The sequence below is a fragment of the Felis catus genome, chromosome A1, assembly GCF_018350175.1.
Source record: "Felis catus isolate Fca126 chromosome A1, F.catus_Fca126_mat1.0, whole genome shotgun sequence".
NCBI classification, from domain to species: Eukaryota; Metazoa; Chordata; class Mammalia; order Carnivora; family Felidae; genus Felis; species Felis catus.
In genome coordinates, this window is record NC_058368.1 from 82349248 (window position 1) to 82369491 (window position 20244).

At 58.4% G+C, this 20244-nt stretch overlaps 1 protein-coding gene and 1 long non-coding RNA gene across 5 annotated transcripts; one reads left to right on the forward strand and one right to left on the reverse strand.

Moving 5' to 3' along the window:
* The first annotated feature begins 335 nt into the window (after window positions 1–335).
* Window positions 336–16086, forward strand: GRK1 (G protein-coupled receptor kinase 1). 3 transcript variants are annotated; one of them, XR_002156650.3, is made up of 8 exons: window positions 336–1034; window positions 2338–2465; window positions 5279–5436; window positions 6148–6231; window positions 9010–9134; window positions 11034–11235; window positions 12267–15121; window positions 15701–16086. XR_002156650.3 is itself a non-coding variant. In XM_003980540.5 (7 exons), exons 1-7 carry the CDS (start codon window positions 336–338, stop codon window positions 12563–12565), a joined length of 1695 nt encoding a protein of 564 aa, XP_003980589.2. In that variant the 3' UTR covers window positions 12566–16086. The 3 variants fall into 3 exon arrangements, 1 of the variants encoding a protein (XP_003980589.2); XR_002156649.3 differs by having other exon boundaries at window positions 12267–14797; window positions 14884–16086; XM_003980540.5 differs by having other exon boundaries at window positions 12267–16086.
* On the reverse strand, window positions 2367–18432 carry LOC123385034. Of its 2 annotated transcripts, XR_006597005.1 has the most exons (5): window positions 17941–18432; window positions 10951–11025; window positions 7648–7708; window positions 3039–3187; window positions 2367–2964 (listed from the first exon to the last, which is right to left on the reverse strand). It is a non-coding gene; the product is annotated as an uncharacterized LOC123385034 (long non-coding RNA). The 2 variants fall into 2 exon arrangements; XR_006597004.1 differs by having other exon boundaries at window positions 2367–3187.
* Window positions 18433–20244: the final 1812 nt, after the last annotated feature.

Consider the following 20244-nt stretch of genomic DNA (forward strand, 5'->3'; position numbering starts at 1 on the left):
CCCGCCTGCCTAGGCTGAGGGCAGCTTCAGCCAGACGCAACGGGGCCCGGGTTTGTCCTTTCTGTCAGGCCCTCAGGAGGAGGGAGCCCCTAGGACGGGCCGTCTAATCCGACTGGAAGCCGCTTAGGGGATTGTCTTTTTCTGGCACCTGCTCTGTGACCCCGGGCTGGGATTTGGCCAGAGCTGCGTCAGCTGGGTCCCCTGGGCTCCTGGCACGGCCTCCAGTCACCCTTGCACCTGCTGGGACGCCTGCCATCTGGGGAGGGCAGGGGGCACAGACCCAGGGCGGCAGGTCAGGCCCCTCGTGCCTGACGCGGTGGGAGGCCAGCGCCAGGATGGATTTCGGGTCCCTGGAGACGGTGGTGGCCAACTCAGCCTTCATCGCTGCCCGGGGCAGCTTTGATGGGAGCAGCGGCCCATCCTCTCGGGACAGGAAGTACCTGGCCAAGCTGAAGCTGCCCCCTCTGTCCAAGTGCCAGGGCCTCCGGGAGAGCCTGGACCTGGCGTTCCTGAGTGTGTGCTCAGAGCAGCCCATCGGCAAGCGGCTGTTCCAGCAGTTCCTGGGGGCCGACCAGAGGCATGCGCCGGCTCTGGAGCTTTGGAAGGACATCGAGGACTACGACACCGCTGACGATGACCTCCGGCCACAGAAGGCTCGCGCCATCCTGGCTGCGTACCTGGACCCCCAGGCCGAGCTCTTCTGCAGCTTCCTGGACGAGGGGACCGTAGCGCAGGCCCGGGAGGGGCCCGTGGCGGGCGGGGACGGGCTCTTCCGGCCCCTGCTGCAGGAGACCCTGGTGTACCTGAGCCAGGCGCCCTTCCAGGAGTACCTGGACAGCCTGCACTTCCAGCGCTTCCTGCAGTGGAAGTGGCTGGAGGCCCAGCCCACCGGGGAGGACTGGTTTTTGGACTTCAGGGTCCTGGGGAAAGGCGGCTTCGGGGAGGTGTCTGCCTGCCAGATGAAGGCCACCGGCAAGTTGTATGCGTGTAAGAAGCTCAACAAAAAGAGACTCAAGAAAAGGAAGGGGTACCAGGTGGGCAGCCGGCCGCTCACATCGGGCAGGAGGGAGCACCCCGAGACCCGCAGGGGGCTACCTGGGACCGCGTCCAGCCCCACATGGGACGCTGGGCCCTCCCTGTGGGCAGCCTTCTCGCCCCAAGCGGAGCACAGGCCCCCTCTGGCCCGGGCCTCGGCGTGGCCGCTCTGAGCCACCGGCCCCAGCTCTCTGCACACACACGCGAGTCACCGTGGTCCCTCCTCAGAGGGGGGCTTTGTGTTGTTGGTGTGGACTGCACCGTGCATCCCGCTGGCCTTCTTGTTTTCACCAACACCATGAAATATAGGAGCTGGTGTTGGAGGGAGGCTGTTGACCCATAATCTGGCTTTCTGGGGCTCTTCGGGCCCTGACTTGGGCCCTGACGGAGCACATGGGGGTCCAGCCAGAGCTGGCAGTTACTAGAATGTTTTCCTGGCTCAGGTGAGCCAACGGTACGGCTGGTTGCCGCTTGGGGTCTGCTGTTCCCAGCTCGGGTCAGACTCCCTGTAGGGAGGACAGGGAAAGCTGAGCTCATCTCCTGTTGCACTTGCTTCCCATCCTCTCCCGCTGCATAGAACAGACACAGCTTTTTGGGGTAAACAGCAGCCACCAAGGGTGACTGCGTTTCTTGCCAGCGCTCCCCACTTGGGGCTGCGGGAGCAAGCAGGCGTGGTCTCACCCGACGGTGTCTTCTGTCCCAAGTTCAGGGTCCTCATTGAACTTAACACTTGGCAGGACAAACCCAGAACCTGTCCACGCAGCGTGGGTGCAGAGGGGCCTCCTGAACCATCGAGGGCACCTCCTTGGTAAAGGAACTCTGCTTTCCTTGCCCAAATACAACTTTAAAAGACATTCTAAGTGCACATCGTGAGGTTTGAAAATGAAGATAGAAAATGAACAGACGAGGGTGGGTGCCCAGCCATCTGCTGCCCCGGGGCCCGGCGAGGAGGGCAGGGTGGCAGGGGGCGAGCCGGTTGGACATAAGGAAGCACTGGAAGGAAAGCCTCAAACAGGCAGCCACAGACATGCGGGATCCTCACCTGGCGTTTTTAAGGCTGGCTGTCTGACTCCCGCCTCCTCCCGGAGGCTCCAGGAACCCTGAGTCCTCTGGACTTTGTCTCTGGGGATGGGGGGAGTGAGACACGTGTGTAGGTTACTTGTGGTTGCTTTGTGTTGCGCAAGCTGCTTCAAATGCGTTTGTAACTCTGTTTCTGTTTTCTGGCTTGTGGGGCTTGGGCTTCTATGGTGACATCACATTCCCGCTTAAACCTGGGTACTTAATCGAGATCTTGTTTTTCAGGGTGCTATGGTAGAGAAGAAGATTCTAGCAAAGGTACACAGCAGGTTTATAGTCTCACTGGCGTATGCATTTGAAACCAAAACCGACCTCTGTCTGGTGATAACTATCATGAACGGAGGCGACCTGAGGTAAGCAGGGGGCAGGCTTGGAGAAGGGGCCCTGGGGCCCTGGGGGCTGTCCCACCTGCACAGAATATGCTAACACCCGAGGAGAAGTCCTGCCCCCCATCAACATGCTCCTCTCTGGCCCCTGGTTGCCGACTCTCCAAGCGGTGAAACGCGGGGCTGTGGGGAGGTGGCCCACGGCTCTCTAGTTGCCGGTGGATATGGGGTTTGTGTGGCGGCGGGCGTGGGGCACAGGTGCCGTGGGTCAAGCACTCGTTGGGGGAGCAGATGAACGGAAGGTGAGCGAGGGCCCTGCTCTTGGGGATGGCGGCAGAGACGGAAACACGACGTGGCCGACTTCAGGAGCTGTGGCTTTGCTCTCAGCGTGTCTGGTGCCTGGACTTGCCGAAGGCCTGACAGCTTGGCTCTGGGCTCCCGTGGGAAGTCAGACCACTGGCCCTCGGCGGGGAAAGACCCAGATGCAAGTCGGGCAACCTGCCCGCTCTTGCCTCAGCATGCTGGTCTGTAAAACAGGGATGAAGAATAACACTAGTGTTCTCAGGGCCTTGTGGGGAGTAAGTTAATACTGTCACACACCTGCGGGAGAGTCACGTGGCACACAAACAGGGCCATCACTCTTGGTGTTGCCTGCAAGCCCTCTGCCTTCATTCTTCCTGCTGGATTCGTCGCCACTGAAGCTCCGTCAGGTGTTTGCCGGCCGCATTTCCCGGGTGCGGATTCTGAGCCTTGAGTAAGGAACCCGTGTGAGGCCACACGGAAGAGGAAGTACAGGCAACGTGACTGAAAGCGCAGAGAAGGTCATGACATTGTGCTGTACTGCACTCTACTGTATGACATCGCACTGTCCTAAGCTCGTTGCTCTACACGGGACTGGACTGGACTGGACACGCCACACCGTCCTCTACTACACCGTCCTACACCACGTTACACCACGCTGTCCTGTGCTACACCCTACGCTACACCACACTACACCACACTACACCACACTGTCCTGTGCTACACTATACTACACTATGCTGTCCTATGCTATGCCATGGTACCCCGCACCACACTATACTACTCTATGTTGTCCTGTGCTACACCCTACCACACTATGCCACACTGTACTACTCTACACGGTACTATACGATGCCATACTACCCTATGCTATACTATATTACAGCACACCGTCCTCTACTTTGCTGTGCTGCTCTACTATACTGTATTGCATCACACTACATTGCTGTGTACCGCACTACACCGCACCGTGCCACACTATGTGCTATTGTACCACGCTACACCATACTACACTACAGCACACTGCACCGTACTACGACACTATGCCGTACTAGACTGCGCTGCGCTAGACTCCCATAACATACCACGCTACGTGACACTGTACTGTGCCATACTAAATGACCCAACTCTACCCTAGACTAAACCACACTAGACCAGACTCCACCATACTACACTGTCCTATACTGCACGGTAGTATGATACACGCCATACCATTCTATATGACACTGAACTACACTGCATGATATTATACTGTGCTACGCTATACTCGACTATATTATACCACAGTATATTAGACCACAACCTGCTACATGATATGATACGTCTCACTGTACTATACTATACTACACTATGCCCCACCATGCCATAATATGCCATATTACACCGCTGTATATTATACTATACTACATCGCACTACGCCATCCCGCACCGCACCATGACACACTACACTATACCGCCATGTCATTCTCTGCTACACTACCGTATACCACACTGTGCCATAACATGCCACGCCATACTATGCTACTCTGTCTTACGTTACACTACACACGACACCTTCTACACTACACTACACCATACTACACCGTGCGGCTCTCTACGCCACTATACTACTCTATGCTACACCATACCGTACTCTACTGTGCCACACTATGCTACACTGTACTACGCTGCATATTCCACAGTACACGACCACACCATACTGTATTACACCACACTACACAATACCACACCACACCGCACCATCCTACATTATACTCCATTACTCCGTTATGCTTGCTTAACTCTCCCACGCTACATCATGCTACACACGTCACGCTGTGCCATGCTACGTTACGCTACGTTATTCGATGCCGTGCTGTTCTGTACTATACTTCACTACACTACGTTATACTACTCTGTGCACTACACTATATTATGATACCAGTTCAATGTAAACGCCATTTAGTTTGTTGTCCTGGCTTTCTCATGGTCTGGCTCACGTGAGGTTTCCTCTCTTGTTTTCTGAGTCTGCCTCTCCCTGGTTGCTATCTGGTATAAATAATTTGTTTCCTTTTATCAGTAGGTCATTAGGTCTTGCTTCTGCACAGGACGTGATAGTGGAAAGATGGGGAGGGGGGAGGCAGGAAGGAGACCGTCCCGCAGGCCCACCAGGAGTCTGCGTGCGTGGGCTTGGTGAGGTGGCTGCCACGCTTGCCGGGGCGCCATATTGAGTCCTCAGGCCGCTCACACAGGCTTCCTTCACTGCCCTCTGCCCTTCCTCCCTTGGCTGGCACGGGTGAGATGGCTTTGGGGTCCATTTCCAGCTTTGCAGGCCAGTGTGGGGGAGGCAGGGACAGCCGTGCACTCTTCTGTCTGCCCTTCCCCATGGCGGTGGCACTGCAGGCTCTGAGGGCTGGTGCCGAGGCCCCACAATGACCACTTTGCCAACACAAAACAGGATTTTGAGGCTCTCACTGTTTCCTGAGATCTTACTTTCTATGGAAACTGGGGGCACGTTGTTGTGCTGGAGAAGCATGGGCATCTGTGTGGTCTGCCCCCAGATACCACATCTACAACGTGAACGAGGAGAGCCCTGGCTTCCAGGAGCCGCGTGCCGTGTTCTACATAGCCCAGATTGTCAGCGGGCTGGAGCACCTACATCAGAGGGGCATCGTCTACCGAGACCTCAAGCCTGAGAACGTACTTCTGGATGATGACGGTGAGGTGGCCTCCCTCCCCTCCCACCCTCCCCCTTCCCAGTATCTCCCTCCTGACTTCCCCTCCAGACCCCCCCTCGCCAGACTCTCCTCTGTGGCCCGACAGGTCATTGGTAGGGAGATGGGCCGGTTTTGATGAGTGTTATAACTTTAAACGGCACCAAAGGCATCTTAAGTTTGTTGTTCATTTCACACATTTTGCACAATTGTCTCTAAAGTTTTTGATGGATTTAGTTGAAATTTGGTACATAATTAGGCACCAAGCATTACAGGGAGTTAACTCAGGAGTTAACTGTGGAACTCTTGGTGAAGGGTTAACATTTTGTTCATGATCATAAATCCTCGGTCTGTAACTCGTTCTGCCTTTTATGGGATTGTCATCAGAAAGTGACATTGAGATCTAGGTTTCCTTCATGTCCCTTAGATACCCTCCCTTTGTGTCACCAAGTCATGCAAACGTGGGCATTCTCAAAATGGGGTTTGGGTGGATTGTGCCCCCACTCACAGCTGCAGATCTGCTGGGGCCCCTGCAGTCTGGCCTCGGCGCCCTGGGGTGGGCCCGTGCTGCGAGTGTGTGCCCATGGGCGCACGTGTGCCCTTGTGTGTGTGCGCGCATGTGGGCAGAGGCTGCCCTTGGCTCCTGCAGGCTTGGGAACACCAGGCGCCTTTGTTCTGTGGAGCTGCTTGTGACCTCAGTCCATGTTTGCTTTCAGGTAATATCCGAATATCTGACCTTGGGCTGGCCGTGGAGCTGAAGGACGGGCAGACCAAGACCAAGGGCTATGCAGGAACCCCAGGTTAGCACCTGAGGGCGAGGGTGGGGGCTGAGGCCCTAGGGGTTCGTGGGGGCCCCCATCTGTCATAGTGAATAGCAAAACCACGGGGCCTGGCCAGCAGGCATGCCCGGCAGCTCGAGAGCTGCACCCACCGCAGGGATGACCCCTCCCGCCTGCTGGTCCGGACGTGTCACACCCTCTGAGATAGAAGCTTCTGACTTCAGTGGCTTTCCAGACATCAGCGGAATGTGTTTGTCTGGAGGGGAGCCCGACCATGTTGGCTGGAGCCCTGAGGGTCTGTGCTCAGTGGATCACCGGCTGTACCCCCACCGAGGCGGGCAGCCTGGGAGATCCCCGAGGGGTACCCAGCCCCCACCGCAGTGTGGCCAGGGCCTTCGCTGTCCAAGAGAGCCCTGGGTAGGGTGTGAGGCAGGCGGGGTGGCCTCAGGGGAGGGGGCTGCCCTCGTCCTGTGTGTGTGCGCGGCTGTGTATGTACGCACGCACACGTGTGTCCGTGTTTGTTTGTGTATGAGTGTGTGTGCACTGTGTGCGCGTGTGTATGTGTGTGCAGTGCACAACACATTCTGCTGCTCCCCCACGTCCCCCAGCCCAGGCCTGCAGAGAACCCAGGAGACCCTGGGAACAGGGGAACAGGGGCAGGGCGGGGCGGGCATAGCACAGCTGCCCAAGCTGCAGGGAGAGCTCAGTGCCGGCAGGCCAGGGGCACCTGAGGGTCAGCCCTCTGCCCCACCCTGTCCCGGAAGGTCCAGGGACCCTCAGCAGATCCTGTCCTGGGTTGATCTGGCTTTGGGGAGGAGCTGCCACGGTGGGTCTGTCCTCACCTGTGGCTTTGTTTAGGGAAGGTCCTATCTTGAGTTTTCCAGGTCCTTGGCCAGAGTCTATGAAGTTCCAGCCCTGAGTGTGAGTGTGTGAGTGGAAACACCCCACATATTTTGGGGTGATTCAAATCGTTAGGAGAAGGCTGTGGAGAATAAGGCACCGCAGGCTGGATTCCAAGTGGTCTGACTCCAGGCCCTGGTGGTATCCAGGCCCATGTGTGAGGGCCCCACCGGCCAGCAGAGGGCTCCGCAGGCTTTCCTGTGGCCGCGGCCCTTCTCTGAGCAGAGGGTCTCGTCTTCTGTGCCTTTGGGGGCAGGGGCAGGGTGTGACCCACAAAGAGGCCCAGCAGAGGTTACCGTGGAGCTTGGGGTGACGCCTGCTGGGTCCTCCCCAGCAGCCATTCTGCACCCTGCCTGCTATGGCCGCAGTCAGCAGGCTGTGACCCCTGCGTGGAGGAGATGTGAGCATGCCCTCCAACCCCATGGACACGGGGCTGGGTCAACGCGGGGAAGAATTAGTAACTAGACAGTGGAGTGTTCACTCATTCATTCATTCATTTGCCCACTCACTCCCTCATTCACTCACTCACTCACTCACCTGTGCATTCAGGTGACAAATGTTCACTCGTGCTTGCTCTTTCCTGGATGCCACGTAGGTCCTGGGGATACAAAACGATGTGTCACCCAGACCAAGTTGGGAAGCAGAGCAGAGGCACCACTGGGGTGTTTGCTCAGAAATTGATCCTCTCCCTGTGGCCTGGCTGGCCTTTCTCCTAGACCTTGTTTCAACCTAGAAGTTGTGGCCAGTGAAACACATCTTTCGTATAGCATTTGAGCAGTCTGGAGTCTTTTCAGTTCCTGAAAAGCAGGACCTACAAAGGGGTGAAGGGGTGTCAGGTCCCGGAGGGTCTGTGGGATTTGACTCCTGTAACCTGTCAGGAACAGGTGAATCTCTGGTCATATCAGCTTGGCCGCCTTGCTGAGCACACCACCTATTGGAACCTGGCCATGAACATGGTATACTGAGGGCCTGGAGGGACAGGAAATCAACAGACACATTAGCTTTGCTTCCCTTGGAATATCTGAAGCGGTCAGGAACAGAAGCCACCTGCACCTAGACCATAGCACCGACCCCTGGTCCCAGGGAGTGGACCGTGGGTCCCAGAAACTGGCCTGTCCACCCTTCCCATGTGCTGGCTGGCTTCTGTACAGTGGCAGGTAGGGAGTGGAGGCCCAGAGCTTGCTTTCAGGGATGTGGACCTTCACAATGTGGGGCTCCCCCACGTGGCCCCAACTTCCCAAATGTGGCTGACCTGACATGGGAACAGGTGGGGCAGTGGTAGGCATCTGGATTTGGAACATCTGGGCCTCATTCTGTCCTTTTGTGCCCTTTTCCAGAATCAACGGGTAGTGCCTATCTCTGACCACACACACCCACCACTCCACAGGTCACACTTGTACCTGAGTGGCAAGCGAGGACTGTTACTGTCTGTGTGCTGTGGTCTCAGGGACCACCTCTCTGTCTGTCTGCTGTGGTCTCAGGGACTGCCTCTCTGTCTGCTGTGTTCAGGGACCATCACTCTGCTGTGGTCTCAGGGACCAATCACTCTGTCTGCTGTGGTTCTGAGGGACCATCACTCTGCTCATCTGCTGTGGTGTGCCACAGGGAAGATGGGGCCTCACAGCTCACGTGATGTGGACGGCAGTGGTTCTCAAGCAGGGGCAGTTCTGCCGGGAGGGGACACTTGGCAGTGTCCAGAGAGTTTGGGTTGTGACACCTGGGGGCTCTAACTACTTACTGGCCGTGGGCCGGGAGTGCTGTTGCACATGCAGCCCGGAAGGGAAGGTCTGCGTGTGAAGCCTGTGGTCGTGCACGTGGGACATCGGTTCCGTGCCCACTGGGGCCGGGTGAGTGATTGCCACCACGTGCTGAGTCTGAGTCTGCGCTGTTGCCCGGCAGGTTTCATGGCCCCTGAGCTCTTGCAGGGTGAGGAGTACGACTTTTCTGTGGATTACTTTGCCCTGGGGGTCACACTGTACGAGATGATCGCGGCCAGAGGACCCTTCCGCGCCCGCGGGGAGAAGGTAGGAGGTCACTCTGTCATCCTGTGATGGCCCACTCGTGGGGGTCGTAGGAGCAGGTGTCCTGCAGCTGCCCCACGGTGGCCCTGCTTGTGGCGGGGGGAGGTGCTGTTCAGATCTTGGGCACTAGGCTTCTCGTGGGCAGGGGAGGGGACATGGTGGCCTCGTGTCATGGAGCTCCCCACACCGAGACGTGTCTCAGGACCAGCCGTGCCTGGGCCTCCCCAATCCCCCTCCCCACGAGCAGCACTCAGCCCACCTGGGGCCAAGCTGGTCTAAAAGGGATGGGGGTGCGGCCTCGTCCCCCCCTGCCTTCCACGGCAGACCAGCGAGCTCACTGTCGCCCCCTCCAGCACTGCAACCTTTCTGAATAGAGGGCAGTGGGCCTCGCGTCTCTGTGCCCTGCCCCTGGCCCCCCACGCTCTCTCCTGCACCATCTGCCCCAGAGTCTGCAGGGTGCTGTTACCCCAACCCACCCAAACCACAAACACAGGCCTACCTCAGTGACACCCGGGGTCTAGCTCGGACCACCATGACACAGCAGATGCCACAGTAAAGCAAGTCAAATGAACTTTCTGGTTTCCCAGTGTGTGTAAAGGTCACATGTCCACATGCTACAGGCTGCTGAGCGTTCAGTGGCTTTCCGTCCAAAACAGTCCACGTGCCTTAGTTAACAAATACTTACAGCTAACTGGGAGCTCAGCAGGTTGTGATCACTGATCACCATAGCAAATAAAACAATAATGAAAATGTTTGAAATACTGTGAGAATCACCAAAATGTCACAGAGACGTGTAGGAGCGAATGCTGTTGGGGAAGTGGTGCCAGCAAGTCTGCTGCCATTTGTAAACACTGCAGCGTCCCCCATAGATGGTATCTGGGGGCCTCGCCGCCTGCTCGAAACCCAGCCTCTTCTGGCGGGTGGGCCGCTGGGCATGCGGGGAGCCGGGGCTGAGGAGGCAGGGTGGGCAGGAGGCGTCTCCAGGGCCTGGTGGGAACAGCAGTATTTAGGCAGCCCCGGGCCTGCCTGGAGGTCACGCCCTTCACTTTCTTCTGCCGGGGTCCCGAACGTGTCCGTCCCCAGGTCACCCTGGTCCTGAGACACCCAGTCTTCCAGGAGCAGAGTCCTCGCACAGCTAACACAGCCGGCTGCTCTGTGGCTCTGCACGGCCGCCCTGATCGCTACTAACTCGTTTTCTCTCCTGACTTGCAACCACGCAGAAGAGCCAGTGCTGTGGGATCTGCACAAAGCGGGGGCCCCAGCACAGAGCTCTCACTGACCCCACGGCCCTGACCAGAGGCCCTGTTTTCCGTGTGTGCGAGCCTGAAGAGTCAGGCACAGAGTGTGCAGTGGGCCCACGGTGGCCCACTGTGTGTCCCACGGCCCGTGGCCAGCTGGGCGTCAGACCTGCGATGGCCAATGAAGAGTAAGCCTGTGTCTGCACAGTGTTAGGAAGGCGGATCTAACGTGTGGTGAGAGCACACGGCCAGCGTTTGCCGAGCTGGGAGGGGAAGATGGGCTGCAAAGGGCACAGGGCGCATCTGGGGTGATCGTAGGGCCCCCTGGTCACTGGGAATGGGGTCCTGTGGTGTGGAAACTATACTCCATAAAGCGGATTCAAACTCGCCCTCAGTTTCCACCTAGTCAGGAGGTCTCTGCCAGCTCTGTCTGCAAAGTTGGCTCTTTCTCTTACCTTTCTCATTTTCACAGTGGGTAAGGAATGGTTATGTAGAGGCACCGCAGCATCAGCCAGAGCGCCCCAACCTTGACCAACACCGTTGGGGGGCCCGGGGACCACACACGCAGGGTCAGCCATTACCTTGGGCTGGTGTCTTCCTGGGCGGTGTGCTGGCCTGCACGGGCTCCGCGGGCCTGACGTGACGTGGCTCATCCCCTGTGCAGGTAGAGAACAAGGAGCTCAGACAGAGGGTCCTCTCTGAGCCCGTCAAGTACTCGGACAAATTCAGCCAGGCCAGCAAGGACTTCTGCGAGGCGCTGCTGGAGAAGGACCCTGAGAAGCGCCTGGGGTTCAGAGACGGGACCTGTGACGGGCTCCGCGCCAACCCCCTCTTTAAGGACATTAACTGGAGACAGCTGGAGGCCGGTACTGTCCTCTCGCCTTTGGATCTGGGGGGCCGCAGGGGGCAGGTCCAGCGGGAGGTCCTTGCTTGCTCTGCCTGCCCTGTTGGCACCTCCTGAGCTCTGCGGTGATGCCAGCAGAGATGCCCCGTGGCCTCCTGTCCCCAACTAACCCACCGTCCCCACTTCTCTGTCCACACAGAGGTTTCTCGGGCTGGTGTTGGGTGGGATGCTTGGGGTGCTGCCCACCTTTGAACTGAAGATCCACACCTGTGCTTGTGGGTTTCCACACCCTGTACTTTCAAGGAGCCCCTGATCCAAGACAAGGCAGGATCCCTCAAGCCGTCGTCTTGGGAGAACCTCGTTCCTTCAGTCAGTCTGTGTTGTCAGGTGTCCCTTGTGGGACACACGTGTAGGTGAGCGTGTGCAGACGCAGCCCCAGCCCCGAGCCTACGGTAGGGCGTGTGAGCTGCGACTCCCTACGGGAGCCCCAAGCGTCAGATGCCCAAAGGAGAGGAGTTCCTTTTGCAGGGAGGGGGCTCTGTGGCTGGATGGTGGTGCTGGTGTAGGGAAGATGGGAGCCAGGAGATCTGGGGCCTGGGAGGGGGGGGGATTCCGCAGGCCATGCCACCAGTCTGACAGGTGGCTCAGCCCGGGGCCCACACTGAAGGGAAGGGCGGGTGGTGCGGCCACGGGGGTCACGTGGCTAGTGTTGTATATTGGTGACTGAAGGACTTTGGCTCCCGAGCGGGCTGGGAGACAAGCCGGCTTTGGAAAGAAATTGAGATGCTCAGCCTGACTGTGCCGGGTTCGAGGTGTTGCACCTGCAGACAAGGAAGCCCCCTGGGAGGCAGGTGTGAGGACACAGACCAGAGCAGGCTGTTCCTTCGCCTGCCTGGATGCTAAGACCCTAACACCCACCCAGTGTGCTGTGCGGCACCCGGACACCCGTCCTGAGCCTTCGGACACCCTCGAAGGGCAGCCCTGCTTGCTGAGCACACGGCCGTTTCCTTCTGTTTTCGGCATTTCCCATCCCTGTTTTCTGTCTCCTCACAGGGATGCTGACACCCCCCTTCGTCCCAGACTCCAGGACAGTCTATGCCAAGAACATCCAGGACGTGGGCGCCTTCTCCACGGTCAAGGGCGTGGCCTTCGACAAAGCCGATACCGAGTTCTTCCAGGAGTTCGCGACCGGCAACTGCCCCATTCCCTGGCAGGAGGAGATGATCGAGACGGGCGTGTTCGCGGAGCTGAACGTCTGGCGCTCTGACGGGCAGATGCCTGACGACATGAAGGGGGTCGCCGTGGAGGAGGCAGCCCCCGCGTCCAAGTCCGGGATGTGTCTGGTTTCCTAGGTGTGCGGGGGCAAGAAGGCCTCTGTGAGCCACCAGAGAAAGGCAAGGAGTGGCCAGATGTCCCGGCCCAGCTCAGGAGCCCAGCCCGTAAATAGTCTGCTTCTTCTGCCCCATTTCACTCAGAGACACAACCGTGGTTCTCAGATGGCACGTCCCACTCGAGGGCTCTTGTGGACGTCCCCGCCGGCAGCCGGGTCAGCCGTCCGGGCAAAGCATTGCTTGGCATTTTGGTATATGTTTCCTGCACCTTAACTGCACCTTCCCAGGTGGGAGGCATTCTCCTTGTTGGCTCAGGAGTTGGCAGAGCATGGCCCGCAGGCTCACGGACACCAGTGGAGAGGCCTGGTGCCCCCCTTCATGCCCAGACTGCACCCCCCGCCACCTGCCTGCTACCCACCACCTGCATGTTGGACATGCTGACATCTGCCAGGCGCTGGGGGCGCAGTCTCCCAGGGCTTGCGTCACCCAGGCTGCGGCCCAGTGTCCCAGAGGAGGGAGGATGGGGGCTCTGGGGATGAAGGCGACGGCAGCAGCCTCCCCCTCAGCTTCTCTGTGTCCTGAGAACATCTCCAGCCGATGGCATCTGGGTGTGCCGTTCTCCGGCCCAAGCAACAGCTTACCACCGGACTCTGCCTCCTGGCAAAGCCCTTTCCCGTGCTCCTGTCTTGGGCAAGCTTGGGGCCGGCTGGTCTTGCAACATGGGGTTTTCTGGCTGATGGCTAGGGCCAGACCCTGTCGGAATCCCCAGAGGCAACAGCACTGGAGTTTTGGGGTCCTAACCCTTACGAGCACAAGTATGCCCTCCTTCTGGCCTGTGGCCCCGTGTTCACTGGGTCCGTGTTTCCAGCTTCACCTTTAACCCCAAGAATCCCCACGTGTGCCCTGCCTGGAAGAACACAGTCTTTGTAGCGGCCTCCAGATGACGTTCACTCCTGGGCTGGGATTTGGTGGCATTGGCCTTGGAACCCGAGACTGCCCAGGGGGCTCAGGTGGGGCCGAGCCTCTGGGGAGGAGCTGAGATTTAGGGCCTGAAGTTTCCAGAAGGGTCTACTTTTCCTTAGGAAATAACTTCTGAGTCTCTGCAACTCATACACTGTGTCACATGCTGGTCCATGCAGAGAGCCACATGACGTGGCTGTGAGATGCCGGATTGCGTGTGGGGGTCACGTGGGAAGACTCCCCCTGGGAGTGTCAGAAGACACCACAGCATTTACCTGTCAAGTGGGGCTGACATTGGGTCCTGTCAGGGGCTGCAAAAGAGGGAGTCCTACCTAGCTTTAGCACATGTCCTGGGGTCACTGCTTCCTTTCCCAGCTACCTCATGAGAGTCCACCCTGAGTATTGGGGTGCCCCCACCCTCAGACTGTCAACACCAAGTGTTCAGGGGCCCCCTTGCCCTCAGACTGTCATCCCTGAGTGTTTGGGGAACCCCTGCCCTCGATCTGTCATCCTTGAGTGTTCAGGGAACCGCCACCCTCAGACTATCAACACCAAGTGTTTGGGGCACCCACACCCTCAGACTATCAACACCAAGTATTCAGGGGTGCCCCTGCCCTCAGACTGTCAACACTGAGTATTTGGGGCATCTCTGCCCTCAGACTATCATCCTCGAGTGTTTGGGGAACCCCCACCCTCAGGGGGTGCCCCCATCCTCAGACCGTCAATCCCAAGTATATTGGGGCATCCCTGCCCTCAGACTGTCATCCTTGTGTTCAAGTAACTCCCACCCTCAGACTGTCAACCCTGTGTTGGGGTGCTCCTACCCTCAGACTGTCAACACTGAGTGCTGGGGGGGTTGTTGCCTGCAGAAGTCCGTGTGCAGTCCTCTGCTCTCTGCCCTCAGGGGACCAGTGGGTCCTGCAGCCAACAGCTCTGGAGGGTTGCCACTCTGGCCCCCACGCCTGCCTGGCACAGGGCCGTGTCGTGTGTGGCCGTGCAGAGGCCAGACAGGTGGTGGAGAAAATCCGGCCTGTGCTTCCGAGGACCGTATGACATGAAGCCTCTGCCTTTAAAGCACCCTTGGACCAGAAAGATCCTTCTCTCCTGGCTGTGCATGTGGCCCGCCAGAGGCAAAAACTGTTCTGGAAGGGCCTGGAGAGACGCCCAGCGCTTTCTGGTGTGTGACCTGGAGCATCTCTGCAGGCGCCCAGGACCAGGGACATGGGGCTGTCGGCGGGCAAATCACCCTCACCCAGTCTTGCTTTGTTTTCCAGAAAGGTGCACGTGGGCTAGGTAATGGCCATATGTGTCACTGCACTACCTTGTGGTGCAACAAGGACCTGTTTCTGGCTTTTATAAACCCATTTAATCTGTTCTAGGTTCTCATGGCCCTGAACAAAGAGTGATTCCAGCAGCTGTGTGGATGGAGGCCTGGCCTGAAGCCCCTTGGCGTCTGCCAGGGGGGCCCATTTGCCTGCGTCTGATGGCCAGATGGTCAGATAAAACACAGGACATCGGATGCATTTGAATTTCAGATGAACAGCAAATACTGTTTTTAGTGCGTGTCCCAAATTATCCAGTTTGTGATCTGGCGCCTGTTGCTGAAATGCTTCACGTGTAAGTAACTAATTCCTCTGAATCAGCAGGTCTGTCAGGCATAGTTGTGACTTCAGCGGTCTCTCCGTCATCGGAAGAGGTCTTTCCCAAGCCCATAAAACTCAAGCTGGCCTCAGTGCCCCTGCCCCCTGCTCCCCTACCTACAGGCGACCCTGCACACACTTGAACAGTGGTCTCAAGGCGCTAATTTAGGACGCCCAGTGCCTGTGGAAATTGCGACCCCCTGTGGGACATCCCTCCCCCAGCTCTCCTGGGGGTCCCGGCAGTGGCGGGCGGGGGAAGGGTCAGTGCCTGCCAGTGGTTTCTTCACAGTCTCGGGGGATCTCTGCTGTGGGTGGTATTCCAGTCCCAGTCCCCCAACCTGGCACCCTCCCAGGGAGCTGGCTGTCCCCCACACGTGAGGCCCTCCCCCCAGCTCCAGCCTGGACCGCGGGGCTGGCCCTGACACGGGTCTTGGGGGCCGTCAGGGATCTAGTTAGCCTGCAGGCTTGTCTCTGTCTTGGGGGCTGCCCACACTAGGCCGATGAGGTTCCCCTGCAGAGATGCCTTCATTGCCGCTCCTCTTGTCCCACACCATAGCTGCCAAGGGGTCTTCAGACACTGGCCTGGACCCCTGCCTCAGGGTGCCTGGCACTTGGGCATCTGTGACCCTGGCCACAGCCTGGTGAGACTCACTGTCATGGGGTGTGACATACATCGTGGTGAAGATGGCACCCACTGGGTTTTTCCCAAGGATGGAAGGAGGCCAGGCAGCAGAGGCGCCCTGGGGGTACTGGGATCAGAACGACTCAGCACGACTTTTTGTTTGTAAAAAAAAAATGCAGTTTCTATTCAAGCAGAAAAAGACAAAAAGGGAAAACATAATGGATTCTGGATTATAATATGAATGCTAGTTATGTTCTTTTTTTTCAAAATCACCTATACAGACACCTCTGCAAACACACATATACACACACACATGCATGCATACACATACACGCACGTATACATGCACACTCACCTGTGCAGATACACATGTACACACACAAGCACATATCTATGCATACACACACATGTGCACATACATGCACACACAGCTGTGCAGATACATACATGTACACACATATGCATACACACATGCACGCGCACACACATGCATATACACACCTGTGCAGATACACACGTACCCACAATATACACATGCACATACACAATTTACCTCCATTCTCACCTCTTTATGACTACCAGATTTAAAAATTGCTTGCAGGGCACCTGGGTGGCTCAGTGGGTTAAGCGTCCAACTTTGGCTCAGGTCATGATCTCAAGGTTCATGGGTTTGAGCCCTGTGTCGGGCTCTGTGCTGACAGTATGCAGTCTGGAACCTGCTTCCGATTCTGTCTCCCTCTCTCTCTCCTCTCCCGCTCTCGCTCTGTCTCTTTCTCTCAAAAATAAATAAACGTTAAAAAATATTTAAAAAATAAAAATTGCTTGCAGTGTCTCTACTTGTCAGACTGAGAATTCCTGAGCACACGGACACACACCCCTCCACCTGGTCCCCTACCATTGTGATAGTGTGGTTTTACTCTGCTACTCAGTAGTTAGTTTTTATAGGTCTGGTTCCCCTCTCTCCCAAACCTGCACCACACACTTGTCTCAGACACCGCTTAAGTGAGTGGCATTGTGGCTGCCTTGGACAGCCACAATCCCTGGGCAGGCCCTGGGATTTAATGAGGGGGACTAGATGCTGTGCGGGGCAGTGCTGACGGACACGGTGGCTGACAGAGACCGGGGCAGGACGAGTTGCTGTGCATGGCGGGAAGTGCATGTACTGAGTATCATACCAGGTGCTGCAGAGAAGCACGGCACTCTGTCTTTTTCCTGTTTGTGCTCTGCTCTCCACGGGTGGCCTGTGTGTGGCCCCAGGGACAGACCTGTCCCATGCCCCTCTCGTGCCCTGCTGTGCCCACATCTGTGTCAGGTGCTGGGAGACAACTGTCCCCCTGGGCTAGCAAACACTTCCTCCATGGCCTTGGATGACCTGGCAGTCGTTGTAAATTAGATTAAACCCTTTTCCTGCTCATCGTCTGTGCAGGGTCCTAGGAGCCCCTGGACCAACAGGGCTCAGGTTAGTAGGGAGGACACCGGGGCTGGCGGGACTGTCTTGTGGGCTCTTGGCAGCGGGTCTGGCTGGTGTTCATTCCTGTAGGTCCCCAAGGCAACGGGGACCTCGATGGGGACTCGTTCTTCCCAACCCTGCACAGGGCAGTTCAGACTGGGACTGCGTGTCGCCCTGGGGGCCTGGGAGCGAAAGCCACCTTCCCAGTTCAGGAAGGCAGGAAGCCGACACGGGTTCCGGACGCAGTGTACTCCCGTCCTCCCCCCGCGCCACCTGTGAGGACGGCTGGAGTGCGTGCAGCACACGGGACGCACCGAGAAAGACTGGGGTGGGGAGGGGGACGCAGCTGGCTGGCCCCAGACGGCGGGTGACCCAGGCCGGCGCTGGAGGGGCCGCTGGCCGGCAAAGAGGAACGCGGCCCTGGGAGGAGGGCGCGAAGGAGCGGTGACGCAAGGCCCGTCCACAAGGGACGCCCACGGCCCACGAAGCTGAGTGGGTCCTGACCACCACCTGCCCTCGGCCGTGACCTGGCGCTGACTGTGGGCCTGAGCTTTCGCTCTCCGCCCCCCAGGTATGAGCCCCTCCCCGGCCCCTCTCCTGATGAGGACAGAGGGAGGAAACCCGCTCCTCCCGGAGGAAACCCGCTCCCCCCACCCGAGCCGGCAGCACCCGGCTGGGACGCCATGGCCGCCGTGGCCGTCATACATCAGGAGGAGTTACGTACGAAATGTGTGCGCAGATGCGGCGCGAATTCTCAGCGGAGGGCGGGGCGCGGGGCGAGGGCACTGAGCCAGCGCGGCGGGCAGGACATGCGGGGACGCGCCGTCTTGGCTCGTGGGAGAGCCCACGCGGGCCTGGGTGACGGCGGGCTCGCAGGACAGCAGGGGCGCTGGCCAACCCTCGCCCCTGCCCCCGGACCGGCTTCGTCTGCACGCGCTGCTGTGGCCTGCTGGCGCGCTCCCGCGCGGTCCTCCTGGGCTCCACTCTGTCCTCGCCCGCAGGCCGGGCCTCACCTGGAAACCGTGCCGATGGGCAGGCCCGCTGCCAGCAGGCGATTCGCTGAGTGGACCTCAATTTGGAAACGTGAACTTCATCACTAATGTGAGCTGGGTTCGTAGGCACCACCCAGACCACGTAAAATGACGACAAAGAGGCTTCCAGTGTGTGGAAAGTAAACCCCACCTCCCCGGTTACCGTAGAAACGTGTTTGCAAGTTCAGCCCTCTGCCTCCAGGATGCACGGGTGAGGGCGACACGCAGGGCTGAATGGGAGTAGTGGGGGGCACTGCAGCCTGGCGCTGGACCCACCCGGGCCTGGCCGGGGGGGGGGGGGCTCCCGGTGCTGGTGCCCTGGTGCCCCCCTTGACTCCGGGGATGCCTGGGGGCGGCTGCCTATCCCTGGAGCGTCACCACTTAGTATTTAATAGGTGTCGTGGGCACGGGAGCCTGCGAGGGGTGCATTCTCCACATCAGCAGGCCAGCGTCCAGGCTGCACTCGGCAGGCGGTGTGGTGGAAACGGGAGACATCGGACAAGCCCGAGGCTGCCGAGTCCAAGGCCAGGAAGGGGCTCCTGCTCCAGGGAATCTCGGTGGGCTTCATGCTTATGGGGGTGGGTGGTGGGTGAGCCCAGGGACCAGAAACACAAGACATCTGGGACATGGCTGATTTCTGCTTCGGCTCAATAGAGAGATCGTTTTTACAAGACCTTCTGGCAAAGCTGGACAGTGTTTTTAATTTAAAAAATTCATGTCTCCAAGACCGTTTCCTGGCCCACCCCACCTCGCTGGTGAGGACAGACAGGCTGGGGCTGCCACCTGCCGTTTCTCCGGTTGCTTGTCTACATTATTTATTCCCCGAGCTTCATTTCAAGGTCATTTGGTTACAGGAGGGAGTCATGTTTTGCAGTTTGTACTCCACTCCCCTGAGAGCAAGAGCTTGGCTGCACCTGCCTGGGGGCCAGGAGGCCCATGGTTCCCCAACAAACAAAGGAAACAGACTCTGGATGACTAAGGTGGCTCCTGGCTACTTTTGCTTCTTCCAGTCCTGCTCTTGTCAGAGCTGGGAGCCCCCACGTCCCTGTCCCCAGAGCTGGCTGCCCCTGTCTGCTCAAATAAACTGGTTTTCCTGATGTGATGGGTCCCCCAGCAAGTCCTGCAGAGGATGGGGCCGGAGGGTGAGAGACAGGCAGGGGAGGAGTGCTGTGCCCTGCAGGTGCCTGACCTGGCAGGGAGCAGGTGCTGACCAGTGTTGGGAAGTCAAGTGTATGCAGTCTCCTTTAACACGTGTGTGCTGTGGACCTGCCTGGAGTTGGACGCTGCTTGAACGAGGGAACACCTGTCTTGAGAGAATGTATTTCCTAGTAGAACGGACAGGTATCACGGTCATCCTTCCTGCCGCTGCTTCACACACTGCTTTTGCCCAAAAGAATCAAACTTTTGGTTCTTAGAGCCTTTGGAAGGCCCTTCCCCGACTTTGCCACCCTGGCTGCCCCCCGCCAACCCCGCTGCAGTGTGGGGCCTCCGGCTGGTGCACCAGACTCTTCTATTTCCTTCCTTGTTCAGTGGCTTCAGGGAGGGGGGCCTGTGGCAAGCGGGACAGTAGACATCCCTGCGTCTTTCCATCTCGGTTCCTCCAAAGCCTGAGCTGGAAACCTGAGAGTCAGTGAGACAAGGGGGTGCTGGGCCAGTGTAGGGAGGAGGTGGGCATCCGGGGCAGTTGTCAGCACTGATGGCCAGATGCACCCCTGCCCCACACTGTCCCCCACTTGCGTGTGTGCGCCCGTGTGTCCTATGTGCTGCAGGGGGCCCTCAGGCCCAGGGCTTCTGCTGGCTGGAATGATGGAGAAGTGTCACACGGTCCAGAATTGTGGCAGCTGATGTCCTCCCGCCTCCCATGGGCCAGAAGCCCTGATCTCAGTGTCCCCGGGCCCAGAGGTGCCCGTGGGGGGCGAGGCCGTCCATCCTCCATGGTTGGGAGGCATGGGTCTCCCTCCGGCTGGGCCCACCCGTGGGGACCCCTGTTAGTTCTG